The 19,286-nt window shown below is 34.1% G+C and overlaps 1 protein-coding gene across 1 annotated transcript; it reads right to left on the bottom strand.

Annotated features, from left to right (window-relative positions):
• Positions 1 to 304: 304 nt before the first annotated feature.
• On the bottom strand, positions 305 to 17,963 carry LOC119247005 (NKG2-C type II integral membrane protein-like). Its single transcript, XM_037513231.1, has 6 exons — positions 17,777 to 17,963; positions 14,486 to 14,560; positions 6,065 to 6,187; positions 4,673 to 4,824; positions 652 to 755; positions 305 to 443 (listed from the first exon to the last, which is right to left on the bottom strand). The coding sequence occupies exons 1-6, from the start codon at positions 17,961 to 17,963 to the stop codon at positions 305 to 307; spliced, it is 780 nt and encodes a 259-aa protein (XP_037369128.1).
• Positions 17,964 to 19,286: the final 1,323 nt, after the last annotated feature.

The following is a 19,286-nucleotide window of genomic DNA, read 5'->3' as shown; positions in this document are numbered from 1 at the left end:
TTAAAAATAATACTGCAACACCAAGGCTGACACTTCAGGACTTCAGTGATTATTGTAAACCCATGTTGAGTCATCCTCTGTAACAGATGCACCATTTTGGTTAGTGATGTTCTTAATGTGGGGGAATAAGCCCCTAGAGGCACAAGGAGCTATGGGAATTGTCTATGCAGATCCCTTAATCATGTGGTAAACCTAAAACTGCTCTAGAAAGAATCATTAAATAATGAAACACACAGAAATATGTGACTTTTGAAGAAACCAGAAACATGATTTTTAGAGTTAGCGAGAATGGCATACACAAAATTTAGGTAAGCTCATTTACCCGGTGCTTGCATACATATTTTTTTGTTTCTGAACAGTATTCAGTAAAAAGTCGGGTATCTTGAATATTGAAATATGCACAATTCTTGCCCTGCGATTCCTGAGATGCTGATATTGTCAACCTGAAATATAGAACACAATACATAATTGATCTTGGCAACATGTAACATTTTTTGAAGAACCAGCAATATTTTAGAATACTATTACATGCTTAAATCTGAATCTTCCAGTTATTCTTCAATGGAAATAAATATTTGTTCACATATTGATTTTTCTTGCTCAGATGAATTCCTTCAAGTCATAAAATATAAGAGTTCTTAAGAAACTTACAGTTTGGAAGAGAAAACTAAGCCATTTGTCCACACCCAATTATTCCCACTGGTTCTGCGGGAGACTCCAATCCATGGAAATATATAAAAGATTTTCAAAAAATTCTATGAGGAAACAAATGTTATAAGAAGTCAAATGAAAGCTTTTATAATAATCTGAATTTTGTAATAACAAATTGCTATTTCATTCGCATATAATAAAGCTTTTCTTTTTTTTCTTTTTTATTAATTCATGATTTCAGGGCCTCCCTGGTGGCACAAGGGGTTAAGCACCTCACTATGAAGCAATCTTCAGCCTCTGCAGCATGAGTTCAATTCCAGGCCAGGCTGTCAGGAGAGCAAGCACATGGCCCAGCAGACCTCTCCTGACTCACCAGCTACTCCACTCAGCAGTGTACTTCAGTCAAACTGCCTGTTATGTTCCCCACTTGTCTCTGATGAGTCCTCTCACCCCCTGCATCTCTGACCTGTACCCAGCTCTTGTATGCATAAATAAAATAAAATCTTTAAAAAAATATTATGCTTTCAATTGTAATAACATTCCATTACAATATTATACCACGGACATAAGAGAAAAAATAATCACGATGACTTAAGTGAGGAGGACACATTGACAAAAATAACAATTTCAGGGCTGTGAAAATTTATCAAAACCCAATAATACTTTGTGAAGTATTTATCATTGAAAAAGCTGCCAGATTCAATTGATGGAGTGAATGTATAGTCTTGCCTCCGACAGCGCCCATGCCTCTCCGTTCCCAGCTCAATATACAAGGAGAAGTGTACTTTTCACAATTTTGAGAGGGCTGCAAATATTAGTGATGTTATTACCACAGGGACAGACTTGAATAGCAGTGGGAAAGGTTGTTAAATAGTCCACTGCTTTTTCAGCTCAAAGTGCTGGATTTGCTAGATAACCACTAGGGAAAACTTATACTCTTTTGAGTTCAAGGTTGTGATCTCCTTTGTGTGAAGCACCGAGGTATGGAAAACACCAGAAATAAGGTATAATTGAAATGATGACATTAGCTTTCTGCACATTCTTGCCTGATGGAAAATTGTTATTGGTTTTGTGGGATAGTCTAATGCATGCAAAAGTGTTGAAGAAAAACAAAGTCTGTTTAAAAGCAAACATTATGAGAAGTCTTAACATTTTAATAACAAAGTTATTTCATGCTCACTTTATGGAGTCAATATTCATTATAATGTTACTTACTGACACATGAAGAAAATGTATTGACTACATGGACAAGATACATTGACAGCTTCAATTTCACAGCTCTGAAAATTGATCTAAGGTTAGTAATAATTTGTTAAATATTTATGATTGGAAAAACTGCTGGATTTTTCCATAAAAATAGAGAAAATATTACTCACAAATGCTCCCATATCTCTCCCACTCCCCACCCAAGCTCAGTGAGCAAGAGGATTTTAGATTTTACCACTTGGGAAAAGGTGCCATTGTACTTGTTTAGCTGTGTGTGTGTGTGTGTGTGTGTATGGCAGGTTGGGGTTAGGTACCTGATACTAGCTCAACTCAAAGTACTGAATTTGCTATGTAATGGCTAAGGAAAAATCTATGTGTTTTTTAATCTGATGTTGAGCTCTCCTTTGTTTCAAGCATAGTACAAGCATATATACCCTGGAAAGGTACCAGAATGAGGGTACAATAGAAGAGATGACAGGACTTATCTAAAATCTTGGTCGATGGAACTAAAAGATTCTAGTATAAAGGAGAAGAGGATGTGGAGGGGCCCAATGAGCTATGGTGGAGGACAATGGTGCCTTGGTGGTCGGTGTGGTATGGTGACATATATTTGAAGCACTGTGAATCTGTACCTCTGAATCATATGCATGTATCCCTGCAACCTCAATAAAAGAAAATGCTTTAAGTAAAAGTCAAAGGAGATTTGAGAGCTGATTGCAGTTATGAGCTCTTCCCTAGATACAACATACACATATATCACATAGAAGCCTACCAACTCAAAGGGTTTGAATTGGGTCTTTTAAAAAAATTGTCAGGTGACAGAGAGTTAAAACAAGGGCAATTCCTGGAAAGCAAGCTAAAAAGTGAAAACAAGATTGGAAAAAAATGAGCAAAAATATCAGCAATACAGTTTAGAGGAGAAGATTTCACAGTGTAAGTCTACAAAAGACAGAATAATAAATCAAGGAGAAATGAAACAGAACCCATGTTTAGTAGACTATATTATTAAAAATTTCTACATAAAAGAATTAGAAAACATGTCTGAAAATTGGATAATGTCTTCCACTTTTAGGGGAATAATTATTCAATAAAATCCAATTTTTTAGGACAAGATATTAGATTTACTAGAAAATATTTTAAACTAATTATTATAAATTTATGTACATTATTGAGAATATTACATTTAAATAATTAAATGAAAATATGATAGCTATGATAAGACAAGAAGGAAATAGCAATAGAAAAACTGAAAATAAATGAACCAGCTGGAAACTTTGAGTTGAAAAATGTAACTGAGACGAAAACTTTGCTAAATTGACTAAGAAAGAATAAATGGCATTGAGAATGGAGTAATAGAAACTTTTCATTCTAAAAGGATGTGTTATAAAAAGAGGGGAAAATTAATAGGGTCTCAGAGATATTTGACACAGTGTGAGGAAAACTAACAAAGGTGTACATATAATCTGAGAAAAAGATGAGGGCCGGAGAGAGGAGTTATCATTCAATGGGTATAGAGTTTCAGTTTTGCAAAGTGAAAAAGTGCTAGAGATTTGTTGCTTAATAATGCAAACATAGTTAACACTTCTACACTGTGCATTTAAAAATGCTTAAGATATATAGTCAAGTATTATAGGAAAGATAGAAGATACTATGATTCCATCTATGTGATGTTCTGGAAATGGAAAAACTGTGGAAACTACAAAATCAGTACTTGGCTGAGTTTATCAGGGAGGGAAGGATTTATAGATAAAGCACAGAAAATTTTATTTAATTTTTAAAAATTTATTTTATTTATGCATACAAGAACTGGTGTCTAGGCTAGAGGTGGGGAGCAGAACAGGCAGATCTACTGATATACACTGCTGAAGGGAGCAGAAGGTGAGACAGGATAGGTCTGCTGAGCCATGTGGGTTAGCTCCCTGGCCAGGGATGTAACTCATGCCACAGTGGCTGGTGACAGTTTGATAGTGCTGAGACCTTTACCACTGTGAAACTAGGAAGGCCCTGAATTTTAGTTTCAGTATTCTGCAAAATTCTGTAATAATAAATACATGCCATTATACATTTGCTTAAACTTACAAAATATACAGCACCAAGCATGCATCTTAACATAAACTATGGGTCCTATGTGAAAGGAGATACTATGGCTAAAAATTTTCCATCCAAGGAGCCTCTATATCCCTGAGGGCATGAGGTCTCCATCCCTGAGGGCATGTCTCCACCAGAGACATCTCATAGAATGGCTGTTAAAATGTTACATTCACATATTTCAGCAGTGAAAATTAACTGACTATAGGTAAGTGTGATTATGTGGATAAATGACAAAATGTCACAAGAGAGTAAAAAGACAAGAACAAAAATGCATATTTTATGATTTCATAGAAAGATAAAAAAGTACATAAAATGATAAAATATATACATTTAAAAACTAAGCAAAATGATCTATAACATAAAAGATCAAGACATTAACTAAAAAAGAGGCAGCAGTGAGGAGAGAAGACACAGGAGCAGGGCTGCTGGGGGCTGGAAATGTCTGACCATCACGTAATTTAGAGACACAGGTTCTACTGACACATGGTCAGTCTGTATGATCCTCACATGTTTAATTGCCTGATGCATGGTGAAATTAAATAGCAAAAAATATTTTAGAAAAAAAATCTTTATAGAAACATGGTTTTCCATGAAAAGCAAGAACTGAAAATTATTGTAGGTGGCTTCATGGCTTAAATATGTAAAATATTGTACAAAAATATGGTCTATAAATATGATATTGATTGAAATATGAATTAAGTGTTTGAAACATTCAAATTCTTACCATTTCTTCCTGATTGTCTATGTAGAGCAGGTGAGAGTTATTAGCAGCACAGGCCATCAAGCTCTCATTCCAGGTTTTTTTCTCAGGACTGATGTAATAGCAGCTGTTAGAGTATGTTAACCACTCCTTTGCACAAGGGCCACAGTGATGGCCTGAAAAAGATTATGAATTATTACCCAATGCAATTTGAGTTTCCAAACACAAAAATAAATTTACTTGTGTGCATTGGTATAAACATACTTTTAAGTATATAACATGCACCTCACAGGCTGGTGCCTATGTTCATAACACACTCAAATGGAAGGGCCAACTTCTTATCCCCCATTTGTTAGCCCATATACACAGCAAACACAGGAAAACATCCACTCTACATGTCCTGAAAGTCAGTGAAGGAGACTTCCTATTTAGAATAATAATGCCATTTATCTCTAATCATACAGTAGCAGTAGGAAATTTCAACTAACTTAAATAAGTATAGTAATTCTAATAATTCTTCACATTGTTGTGTAAGAAGATAGACTCTCCTATAATCATTATTTATGGGCATTTATTACCTGGTTTCAAATTTTATGTTACCCCCAAGAAATCTATTATATTTTTGTCTAGCCTAAGACATACATTTGTGTGTATGTGTGTGTATACATATGTACATATATATTTACACAAATATATAAATTTATAAAATGTAATTATATCAGAATTTTGAAAATGGTTATGCACCTGTTTGGTTTCTTGTTATTGAGGATGAATAATTCAGTTCCACTGTTTCAGTAGCTAGAGAAAAATTAGAAAAAAAATTAGGAAAAGTATTATTGCTTAATAAAGATCAGATAGACTTCATTTCTTAATTTAAAATTAGGTGTATTGTTTAGCATTAGAATCTGGAATAAATTGATTTTACCAAAATTAATTAAGTAATGAAGATGTAAAGAAAAAAATCTCAAAAACCTAAATTTGTTCCTATTTGTAGGAACAAATAACATAACCTAAAATATTAGATTTATCACATTTCAATAATTAATTTGTATTTCTCAGTTAGGAATTTTAGTCTCCTAAAGCTAAATCATGCCTTTGAAATATGAAAACAGAATATAAATATATAGATATAATACACTATGATCATTCTGTTATGTGTAATTTTAATAAAAATATAAATATACTTTGTAATGAAATTATTACTTTCATATAATAATTTTCATTTATTGAAAGAAAAAATATAAATAAATATGCATTCTGTGTATATAATATTAATGACAATTTTTGAAAATACAACCAAATATAGCCTAAAGGCAAGTAATAATCTCAGTTGTTTTCTGTAATATTAAGAACTCTTTGAGACAATTAGAATCTTCATAGTTAAAAATTTCTTTTTTTTGTCAAAATGTTTCTTACGGAGAATCAGGACTATGGTCTTCACTATAGTGGACACCAAGACCAGGCAGACGATCCCCAGGACCTCAGCAGCAATCTGCCCTGGAGGTAATGGTGAGGCTGCAGGGAGAGAAATGGAAACACCTAGAAAAGGTGGAGACAAATGTTGACAGTTTACAGACACGAGAAGCCGCCTGAACAAGGAGTCACACATAGAAACCTGGATCCTGACCCATTTCTCCGGTTGTAACCCTGCCCCCGAATATCCCATTGCTGCTGGTGACATAACACTGCGTGTTTTGTTGGTCAAAGACTACAACTACCAACAATGCGGGAATAAATTTACTCTTCACATTTCATATTACAGTGACAAAAAAAATAAGGACAAAAAGATAAAGGAAAACTATGTGAGCTTATTCCCTAGTCCTTCCCCCAGGCCGCACCCGGATCTTGCATCCAGAGCAGCCACACCGCTGTCTACTGAATGTTTTCCCTTTGCACGGGGAGTGCCTGTCATTCCCTCCAAGAGCCTGAGAAGCATTTTGCTTTAATCCTACAGAGGTTTTTTGCTATTCTGTTACTGACAAGGAGCTTTCAGTGCTCTTACCTCTCATTTGCTGTCCTTTTGGGTCCAGATTCAGCTCTGGGGAGTTCTCTCTCTGGCTGTTCATGTCTGCAGCTGAGGAGCATCACGGACGTGCTCTCTGATACCTGCAGGTGAGTCGTTAATACATGGTGCCTGTGCTGACCAGATCCACAGGGTAGTCAGTGTGGGTGGAGCGTGAGTTGACTGATGTATTCAAGTGCATTTGAACAATGGATGGTCTGATTATAATCTCCTTGGAACTTAAAAATATCTGTTGTCTGATAGAATAGCTTTTAAAATGATGTTTTGTGGTCGGAGAAATCAAGAGCACATACTAATGAAACAAGTTTCATAAATAATATTTTCCTTACTCTTTTAAAGTCAGCATCCACAAAAATATTTTGAAACAGAATAATTGTGTTAAAGTGCTATATTATATAGAAAAAAAATGATGCACCAGTATGTATGATCACTCTTTCTGTTGAAGATTGAATATGCTACAGTGGAGAATGTCATGTTAGCATATCTATTAATTTTCTGCAGTAAATAGCTTTCATTTGGTGAATTACATTTATATTTAAACGAGGATGAGGGATTACCAAATAATATTTTCTCAAAAATATAGAGTTCTGATAATCATTAAATTTTAAGGAATGCTTTATATATGAAAATTGATCAAAGATTTTTAAATGACACTATTTTATACAAGATATTGGCAAATATCTAAATGGCTAAGATAAAAAAAATAATCAAATAAATCTCATTTAGGGGACAATACTGTTGATTCAAACTTCCAGAAGGATCCTATGAGTGTCCAAATCAGTGAAAGCTGTTTTAGGGGAGGAAACTATTGTGATATGTTAAATAATATAATTTAATATCTTAGTCAATCACTCCGCAGTGAGTGGATCTGGAATTAATTCTTACTTTGAAAGCTAGAAAATGTGGTCATAAAAAAAGTTAGCTATTGTTTACAAGCTTAGTTTACTTATCTAAATGGGAATACTAATATGTATTTTTATATATATTGCATATAAAATATTCAATCCGGATATTATAAGCTCTCATAATATTTCAATTAGTCTATTATTTTACACATTTGCCATTATTATTTTTGCCATACAATAGTTTGGCCATATACCGTAATTCATTAAACAGGAGTCTGTAGATCATTTTTGGCAACGTTTAATTCTTTTTTTTTAACTTTTGATGGCTAAGAACTAAGAATTTTATGGATACTTCTTAATCTTGATTTTTATTAAAAAAATTAAGTGTATGAGGAATTTCATTAGACTTCGTAATTAGATGAATTCATTTTAAGAATCTGTTTTAAAACCGAGCAAAACATTAAATAATATATAGATTTATAGTTAACTGATCACAAAATCCAAAATAAACTGTTCCTTGTCAAGATGCTTATGGGTTTTCAGGTTAAATTGTATTGATTAAAAAGCCTAATTATGCCTGTACTTATGTAGACTAATTATTCACAGTCTAAATTTAAATTTTTAAGAACACATATTTCATATGAATTATTCAATAGAGAAAACAATGTTCTCTATAATATGATTGCATATGAGTTGTTGCATCATATGCGACATTTATAAAAATGAGAGGATGGTAAAGAGGAGAAGAGGGCACATACCTTCTGTTGGCCAAAGAGTGGAGAATCCTATAGTGGGGCATCTGGTCACTCATGGAAACAAACAAACAATATCTTTAGTTTACACAGACTCTCCTGTGAAGGTTCAGAGAGAAGCAAGAGTGGCAAAAGTACATTTCTTATCAGTGTCAAAATTTGAACAGGAAATTCTAGCACTTGTCTAGACAGTGAAGACAGTTTATCTCATTACATCTCCAGAACAGAGGAGACTTTTGAGTTTGCAATGTGTCTTTTAGTTTGTTCATTGGGAAATGCCTCTGAGAAAAACCTAAAAGTAGTTTCCTACTTTTTAAATTATTTTTTTTTTTGATTGGGGTAGCACTGAGGTATCCCCATAGGTTATTACCACCATAGTGCATCCACCACCATCCAGCTCATAGTCACCACCACAGATCTTCTGCCACCCTCTGTCCCATTTCTTTCCCACTCTCTTCTCAGCCTCCCCCCACTTGGTGTCTCAGTTTTATAGTCAGATATCACAGGTTAATTTCTCAACTTTCTTTATCTATTAATTTAGTTACTTTGCATTAACTCATGTCATTTATAATATGGATGGGGCGTGAAAGGATAATGTGAAATAAAATGTTTTCCTATTTTATTTTTTTAAAGATTTATTTATTTTTATACAAGAGCTGGGGTACAGGCCAGAGGCGTGGGAGGGTGAGAGGATTCACCAGAGGCACAGCAGGGAGCAGAACAGGCAGACCACAGAAATACACTGCTGAGGCGCGACAGGAGAGGTCTGCTGTGCCATGTGGGATTCTCGCCAGCCGGCCAGGATGGAACCACTGCAGAGACTGTGGACAGCTTCACAGTGTTGTGCTCAACACGCTGCGCCACCAGGGAGGCCATTTTTTCCTATTATAAAAGATATCAGGGAACCAGACTGACGACACTGCTGTGAAATTGCTTCCATCTCAATCACAATAAACTGAAAGTGTAGGTCTTATGTATCATATGTTCTGCTTTAAGAGAAGGTTGCTGAATCTTGGGATTAAATAACTTTTCCTTATGTTCTCATTTTCAATTCTAATTTAATGACATATTTTTCAAATCACCAGCCATTAGCAATATGCATTAAATGATATATGCCACTAATTATTCTGAAAAATTACTACATCTGCAACTGTTTTTTTATGTCTCATAATCACCAGTTCCCAAACTTTTCTTCTCTATTATTCTGTACTCAATATTCTTATCTGTAAACAGTTGTTTAGATTTTTCCTGGTAAGAGTAAATGTCTCTTAGAAGGATAAATATTCAATAGCATTGAATTTTATCATCATTGCAGAAATTGAAATATTGAATAACTACTCATTATGTTATGCATTGTTTCATCCTCCAATCTTAATAAGCTGTATTTTAATAGAGCATTTGTTGTAAATTACAAAAGCCTAAATCTAACTACACAAAAGTGAAAGAGTAATATTTAAAAATAAATAAATAAAAAGTAGGACAAAGTAAACTTTTATTTATTTTTTAATTTATTTACTTTTCCTGAAGTACCATTGTTTCACACATTGCAGTATTTTTAAAATACAAGATTTTCCCCCAAGTCACAATACCACTTCCACCACTCAAGCACCTATAGTCCTTCGCCAAAGTCCACTGTGCTCTCCCTTCAACCTACACTCTCATCCTTTCCCCTCCTCCTCTCATAGCTGTAGATCTATGGCCAGCTTTCAAGGGTTATGTTTTGTCTTTTTTGAGCCTTTGTTTTTTTCTATATTCCACATATAAGTAGAATCAGTATTAACATGATGAGGTACATATACAAAATGGAATATTACTCAATGATCAAAAATAATAAACTCAGGTCATTGGCAGCTACAGGGATTATGTTAAATGAAATAAGCCAGAAAGAGAAAGATAAAGTAAGTTTTTAAAACAAGAATTAAATGGCACAAGAACATCAAAAGAAACAAAACATTGATTTTGCTAAGCTTGTTTCAAATAGAATTATTATTTTCATCATTTTGTTCTTGAATCAAAAGAAGAGAATATATGTATCTATCATTCTCAAGAGAATTACTTCTAAGACACTATGGAGGAGATTGAGCTAATACAAAGTCAAATTTTTAGTTTTATAAAGTCTTAAAATTGGAAACAAACTTTGTAGTTATATCCTTCCATTTGGACTAATATTTGAGTTTCCCATTACAATGGCAAAATTGGCTAGCTTTATACATATTTATTTTTTCATAAACTAAATTAAGAATTTTCTATTAGCCACAATAAGAATTATATCAATTAAGTTATTTGTTAAGGATGCCAAATGATGTCACATTGACCAATGTTGATTTTTTTAAAAATTGAAGTGTGTATGTTTACTATTTCTACTTTGATGTTTTCAATTAGGTATGTCCTATACACATATCATTTTTGCTACATGTAAAACTATGTGTTAATTTTGTGGAATTTTAACTTTAATGAACTCTGTACTCAGACAATATGAATTCATCATAAAAATTGCTTAAAACAATGGGTAGTTTGTTGCATACTTTTATTTTTCTAATAATGGCTATCTAAAGATATAAGAGAGACAGATACTCTGGTGCTTAATAACAAATGAAAATATTCTTTCCAGGGCCTCCCCGGTGGCACAGCGGTTGAGCGCTGGGTTGCCAAGCTGCTGGTTGCCTCTTCAGTGCCGGTTTGATCCCGGCTGCCGGACGAGGGTCCCACATGGCGCGCAGACCTCTCCTGCCGCCCCCTGCTCCCCTCAGCAGTTTATTCCATCACTCTGCCTCTTCTACTCTCTGCTCTGGCTCTGGTGAATTCTCTCACCCTCCAGCACGTCTGACTGTACCCACTGCTTGTATAAATAAATAAATAAATAAATCTTTAAAGAAAAAAAAAAAAGAAAATATTCTTTCCATATGATGGTTAAGTGCATTTGTTTTCACAGATTTTTTTAATGGAGTCATTAGTTACTAACTCTAGAGAAAATATTTAATGTTCCTTTAAAGGTGATGCATTTATTCTAGAGGAAAATGTGGACATGGAGGACAAAACAGACAAAGAAAATTAATTATGTGTAAAATCCAAATGTATATTAATTCAGTAACATAGTAGTGATATGATTTTAAATTTTTAAATGTATTTATTTTGAAATTCCAGAATGCAAATATGGCATAACAATAAAAAAAGGGCAACAAAGTCATTTTATTCCATGCAATGCTTTACCAATTCTTCAAAATTTAATTTAATGAGTAAAGAATGTAGGTAATAAAAATTGAGGATTCTGATACAAACTATTTAAATCATATCAATTAATTAATTAATTAATTTTAAAGATTTATTTATTTATTTATTTATACAAGCACTGGGTACAGTCAGAAGCATGGGAGGGTGAGAGGGTTCACCAGAGCCAGAGTGGGGAACAGAACAGGCAGACCGACGAAATACACTGCTGAGGGGCGCAGCGGGTGCGGCAGGAGAGGTCTGTGTGCCATGTGGGACCCTCGCCCGTCGGCCAGGTATTGAACCGCTGCTGCAGAGGCTGCGGGCAGCTTCGCAACCCAGTGCTTAACCACTGCACCACCAGGGGAGGCCCTAAATCATATTAATTTAACAGGTATTATGGAAGAATGTACAAATACAAATATTGTGAGATAAAAGAAAAATTGGAGTTCAAAGAAATGGCAGTGTTCTTCTCCAAGTAAATGATAATTATACTATAGTTAAGCAATGTATGTATATATTTACCAATATAATACTTATATTATTTAATTATTATATTAAATATAAATAGATACATTTCAATTGAAATCCAGACTTTTTATATAAAACAGTTGGTTTGCTGAATAATGAATTAATCCTTTACAAAACTGTAAAGCATGATGAAATCAAAATGATGAAAAAACTATACCTTCCAACACAAACCTGTAGAAAGAATCATTGGTGGAAATAATATGAAGGTTTGAGAATACAAAATACAGTTTTGAAGACATTAGCAATATTTTTAAATCCATATGTAACTTATAAGTTGAATATAAATTTGAGAAAAATGCAGTGAACAATCATAAATGGATATTTACGCAAAACTCAATGCTTATCAAAAATGCAGATCTCTTAGTAATCCATGGAAAAGTTAAACTAAACAATTTCTACCTATATGCATGCTGTTCACACACTGTAAATTCATATATAAATATAATTTTACAAAAGTGCACTCTATAGTTCAAGCATATTAATATAAAATATGTAGATTTGTGGTGTCTCTCCAAGAGTCATTTATCAACTTTGTCTTGAAAACTTTCAATGTGGACATTCAAATTAAATAAATAAAGATAAAGACAATTTACATATTAATATCTTAGTCACACTAGCCATTTTAAGCCATATTTAGAGACATAAGACATTTCAAGCTTTACAGAAAATTCTCTAACTAGAATTTACCTAAAATAGAAGTCAACAAACATAAATTTGAATTCCTCACATGATTTGAATATAGTAATATCTTTCTTTTTTTTTTCATATGAGCCATAGACATGACCGGATGAATGTTCAAAATCATACAAATTAGAGAGAAATAAATAAGTGAGATTGTCTTCTGAAATATTGTTTGCTTTAAATCATACACTGCTGCAAATAGCAAAGGCAAAAACTGAACATGCATCAAAGAAACTGTAAACGTAAAAGTCAGAATTAGGTGAACGACTTCAAAAGAAGTAGAGGAGAGAAAATAAAGGGCACACACATGAAAAAGAACAAAATTATTGTTAAAGAACATCAAAAAACCAAATATATTTTCACTGTAAAGACTTAGTAAAAGTCATAACAAACCATTGAGAAAACAATTGAGAAGATGTAAGTCCATTATCTATTAATTAAACATGGAGATTTATAAAGTTTTTTACTGATAAATACCAGATAAGAAATCAATATTAACTAATTTCCTATTAAATATTAAGTAGTCTCAAACATAATCCCAGAATTGTTTTTAAACAACTTTATTGAGATGCATTTACAAAACATAAAATTCATCCTTGAAGTGTATAAGACAAAGATATTTAGCAAAGTCAGAATTTGCAAACTTCATTACCCTTAACACTCACAATGCTTTTATCACTTCAAAAAGAAACAGGGAAACAAGAGGTGGTCAGATCCTCCTCCTGCCTCCCCTCAGTCCTGGGCAACCCCCAATCCACTTTCTGTAGCCATGAATTTGCCATTATTTATAAATGGATAACCCAACAATGATCTCTTTGAAGGTTGAATGCCACAATGAAATGCTGAACAAAAATATGTCAGACACAAAAGTAATGATATCTGTACTTTTTCAAAGCAGAGTGTGTTTCAATAAATATTTTGAAAAAAGTTATTAGAATAAAAAATGAAATCAAGGACCTCCCTGGTGGCACAGCCATTTGAAAGCATCGCTGTGAAGCTGTCTGCAGTGCCAGTTTGATCCCCACTGTAATAGGAGCAACCCACATGGCGAGCAGACCTTTCCTGCCTCGCCTGCTGCTTCTCTCAGCAGTTTATTTCAGTGAATCTGCTGTTCTGTTCCCTGCTCTGTCTCCGGTGACTCTTCTTACCCTCCCGCACATCTGTACCTCATCTGTACCTCAGCTCTTGTATAAATTAAAAAAAATAAAGTAAAATAAAATAAATCTTAAAAAAAAACAAAATCAATAAGAACACTTATTTCTTGAAATAGAAAGTTTACAAATAAATCCAAACTTTTTTTTTTGTTTTAATTTAAACCTTACGCTTGCAATAGTACATATATGGATCTTCACAATTATCTGTATAATATTTTGATTGTAGCATAAGACAGTGCTTGTTAGCAGATGATGATTCTCTTATCCTGTAATAAAGAAAAATGCATAATTCTCTTGTTATGTAATGTTGGGGCAAACCAAGAAACAATAGCATGTCTTTTGATTGCAATATAAACATATTTTGCAAATGGATGAACAATTTACATAGAATACTTGTGGGAGTTAGACAAACTGAGCTGTCCTTTCTTCAATATTTATCAAGATTCCACTCAATTCAATACCATTCTTCAAGTCAATAATTTAAATCAAATGCACTAACATCTTTCCTCTTATATTCCTTTTCATACCTTTCTTCTCTTAAGTTCTGTAATGTTGGGGCAAACCAAGAAACAATAGCATTTTTTAGTGCTATTATCACATTATTCAAATAAAACTTACTGTGGTTGGAAATGTGACCCATTTACAAATGTCCATGGCTGATCGCTGCCGTTGCGGTGGACTCCAATCCATGACAAAACTGATATGGATTTCATAAATGTCTATTCAAACATAAAAAAAAAATTCAGTTAGATAGGAATGACAAAAGTCTTCATTTAAAAAAAAAAAACACAAGTAATGTGTTCTATCACAAGATCCTACATTTTCAGAATGAAGAGACAAGATTCCAATCTCACACCAAATACACATGTGTGCTGAGCACTATGGTGCATAATGCCACAAACTCTCACCAGCACATCATCATTACAGAACATGAGCTCCTAAAGTTTTATACTTAGGAATACCACTCTTGTCATGTGAACAATGAAAATTCAGACCTAGGTTTGTGGCATGTCGGCACCAAGCTACAACAGGATGGGGCTCAGGGAGCCATTCCCCCCTGAGGTGAGGGGCCTGTGCAGCAACCGCAGGACAGCCTGATGAGCGCTATGCCTCAGGACATGACAAGTCAGCAGCAGGGAAAGGCTTCACCTCCCACCACTAGGGACACATGAGCAGGGCTGGGAAGGTGGAGATGGGACAACTAAGGGGAACTTATGCCTGAGAATAGAGAACCAAGGAAGTGTCTATCTCTGAGCAGATGACACTCAATCCCGCACCTGACACATTAAACAGAATGGATTTTAAAATGGTAAATCATAAAATTCTGCAGTAAAAATTAGAAAACAGCAGATAAATGCAACATGCAGATGAATTTTTGAGGAATTATAGGGGAGTGAAGAGACAGGAACAAAAGTATCTACCATATAATTGCATTTCAGTTCATAAGCAAGAAAAGAGATCTGTGACATTAAAAGTCAAGTCAGTGGTTAAATAACCAGTCAGCAGGAGTGAGGAGAGAGAGACACGGTGTCTGGGGTGTGCTGGGGGCTGGAATTCTATTCAGGATCTGCTCTGCAAACACAATTTTCATTCACTTGGTGACTGATCTGCCTGATGACAATATGCTCGCCTTTCTTGATGTGTATTAAAAAATCTTTAATATATATATATATATAATATACATATATATATGAAATATGATTCTCTATGAAAGCCAAGAACTGAATTTTTCAAGTGTGCATTAACGGGTCAAAAATTTTAGTAAAATCCTCGAAGTCAGACAATGGACTCATACAAACATTAAAATAAAGTATAAATTTTTATAAAAATATGTATGAAATCTATAAATATAAAATTGACCTAAATAAGTCTTCAATAAAATGGTAGGACTCTGAAATTCTTACCATTTCTTCCTCAGTGTCTATGTAGAGCAGCTGAGACTTGTTACTCTGACAGGCTATCACGCTCTCCTTCCAGGTTTTTTTTTCAGGACTAAAGTAATAGCAGTTGTTGGAGTATGAAAACCACCCCTTGGGACAAGGGCCACAATGACATGCTGAAGTGAGATTATGAATTATTACCTAAAACTATTTGGTTTAATAAAATAAGACATACCATATACACACTGAGATATGAACAATCATGTACATAACACAAGCACACGCCCCGCAGCTGGTGCATACAACACATACTCACAGAGAAAGGGCAGCTTCTCATGGTATAATTTATGTGCCCACAGGAATCAAACTTATGCAAAAAATATCCACATATATGTCCTGACACAGAGTAAATAAAGTCATTTTTTTAATAGTATAATGGTTTGAACATATAATAGCAGTAGGACAGGAGCCAAATGGCCACATGGGTGTGGGGTTCTTAGTGAATTTTTTTCCTGTTGTTGGATATGATGAACCCCTCCTATTATCTTTATTCATGAACATTTATTATTTGATTATATAATGTATGTTCTAACAGAAAATTTGTTACATTTCTTAGTCTAACATATACATATATATATAATATAAACTGTATTAACATCAGAATTTCGGAAATCATTGTGCACCTTTCTGGCTGTTTGTTACTGTGGAGAAATCATTCTTCTCTGGTTCTTCAGTAAGAGCTAGAAAAAATAAAATAATCCTTATAAAATTTAATAGTATTCTAAGTAAATATTAATCAATATAATATTTCTAAGTTAGAAATGTTGCATTTTGGTAGATTTATAGTGATAATATATAATAAAGTTGACTTTCCCTGAAAATTAATAAAAGAATAAAGCTTTGGGGAAAATATCACAAAAATTCAGAGTCAAATTAACCATCTCTTACAGTATGTAGTTACCAAATTTGAAAAATCATTTCAAAGTTTTCAAAGGGTATTTCAATGTCCTAAAGTGTGAATTTGAATCATGATATCAGAATCTACACAAAAATAATTTCTACAATCATTCTGTTTACTTGTACTTTAAGAAGCTGAGATTAACGATTCAACATTCAGTTAAACCAATACATTAGCATAATAGTTCTATTCCTTAATATTATGAAATATTTATTTATTTTTTTATTTTTTTTTTTATAAATTTAGAAACTTTTTTTTTTTTTTATTTGTTTGTTTGTTTGTTCGTTTTGTTTATACATGCACTGGGTACAGTCAGAAGCGCGGGAGGGTGAGAGAATTCACCAGAGCCAGAGCGGGGAGCAGAGCAGGCAGAAAGACCGAAGTACACTGCTGAGGGGAGCAGCGGGTGGCAGGAGAGGTCTGCGCGCCATGTGGGACCCTCCGGTGGCCGGGGAGCAGCCAGGGATCGAACCGGCGCCGCAGAGGTCGCCGGCAGCTTTGCAACCCAGCGCTCAACCGCTGCGCCACCGGGGAGGCCCAATATTATGAAATATTTAAAAGCACTGACAATCATTAAGTAAAAAGTTCCATTATAATCTTTCATAAATTTACCTACGGGAAATAACGCAAATGAACACAATAATGCATAACAAGACAAGGCACTTGAGTCCAAAGATCCCAGCAACGAACTTCTCTGGAGGTGCTGCTAATCCTGCTGGGAGAGAAATGGAGATGCTGAGAAAGGATAAATGGAGAGTTATTTAGTTTACACACAACAAAATCTACACGCACAGGGAGTCACATATATAACTTTGGACTTGATTCCTCTATCTCCCGCTGGAATCTTTCCCCCAGAATATACCATGTTTTTTTTAGTAAAGAAAACACCTTTGAATTGTTGTTTGTCAACAATTATAAATTATAACAGTATCTAGGGAAAAAAATAGCCATCAGATTTCCTACTAGAATACCATATTCCAATGCCAAATTCTGAGCCTCAAATGAAAAACATGTCAGTTTATTCCCTATTCTTTGTGCACCTCCACCCCTCTGCATCTCCCAGAACAGTTGTGCTGTGTGTCTACGAAATGCTTTACCTTTGAGGCGACAGGACTTGCCATTCTCCTGAGGATCCTGAGCAGCATTGTGAGGACTTGATTCTGCGTAGTTTACTCCCTGCTGCTTTCCAGTAGTGGAGATTTTACTCTCTTTAGGTTTCACTTGCCGTTTTTTTGAGACCCTTTCCTGCTTCATCTCTGCATAGGTGACTCTTTGCTCGTTCATCTCTGCTGCTCTGTAAAGTCAGGAACTGTGCTCTGTGATAAATGCTTTTCAGTCTTTAATAAATGGTGCATAGGATCAGATCACTGTGGGCGGAGCGTGAGTTGAACAACAGACTGTGGGTGGAGTGCAGTTGAGCAACACACATGTCTGGTCTAAACACGTCTGGTTAAAACTCCCAGTAGGTCCTATACCTATCCAAGTTAATGAAGGTTGCCTTAGTTCTGCAAAAAATTGCAATCAATAAAAAAATCAAATTTTAGTAATTCAGTCAATAACTCTGTAATGAGTGGGATGTAGAATTAATTCTGACTTTGATACTAAGTATCATGTTTTAATTTCAACTCAATAAAAAATAAAAAGGAAACAAAATAAAAAGTTATATACTCTTTCAAATCATCTTTAGTTTACTAATCTAAAATGGATATAGGAATTTCTAAGAATTATATGTATTAACACATAAATCATGATACTCAATCTGACATTTGTAAATGGTCAATAATAATACATTCTTTATTTTAATTATTATTTTGATACAACTACCATGATTTTCCTGTTTCATAACATTTATACCATGTAACCTAATTCATTAGCAGTAGTTTGTTTTATTAGCATGGTATTTCTTGTACAATACTTTGCTTATTTTTAAGCATTTTGTATACTTTTAAATTCAAAATAGCATGTTATGGAAGTTGTCTCATCTTGATTTCTATCAACATGAAAACCTTTTCTATTGACTCTAAAAATATAGATGAGGAATTACCTTTGAATTTCATGGTGGAATGAGTTAATTTAAAGAGTCTAATTTAAAAGATTGAGCTAGGGGCCTCGCCTGGTGGTTCAGGCGGTTGAGAGCAGCACTGTGAAAGCTTCCACAGCCTCTGCAGCACAGGTTCGACCTGGGCCGGCCAGGGATGATCACACATGGTGTGGTAGACCTCTCCTACCTCGCCCACTGCTCACCTCAGCAATATATTTCAGTCAGTTTGCCTGTTCTGTTCCCTACTCTGTCTCTGGTGAATCCTCTCACCTTCCTGCACATCTGGCCCGTACCCCGGTTCTTGTATACATGAATAAATAAATATTTTTTATAAAAAAATACTATTAAAAAAAGATTGAGATAAATGCAGAAATATATATATATATGATTATATTTGTATTGATTATTAATTCCAAAATAAAATCTTCCTTGTCATGATCTGGTGAAATTTCAAGTTAAATTGTATTGATTTACAAATCTAATTATGCATGGATGTTATATCCTTGACTAATTCTCCACTGGAAAGAATTCAAATATTTTGAGAAATCCTCAAAATATTTCATTTT

This window comes from Talpa occidentalis, unplaced genomic scaffold (assembly GCF_014898055.3).
Source record: "Talpa occidentalis isolate TD23 unplaced genomic scaffold, MPIMG_talOcc4v2.1 talOcc4.16, whole genome shotgun sequence".
In the NCBI taxonomy this organism is placed as follows: Eukaryota; Metazoa; Chordata; class Mammalia; order Eulipotyphla; family Talpidae; genus Talpa; species Talpa occidentalis.
The sequence above is the reverse complement of the archived record's forward strand: the minus strand, read 5'-3'. Positions and strand labels throughout refer to the sequence as shown.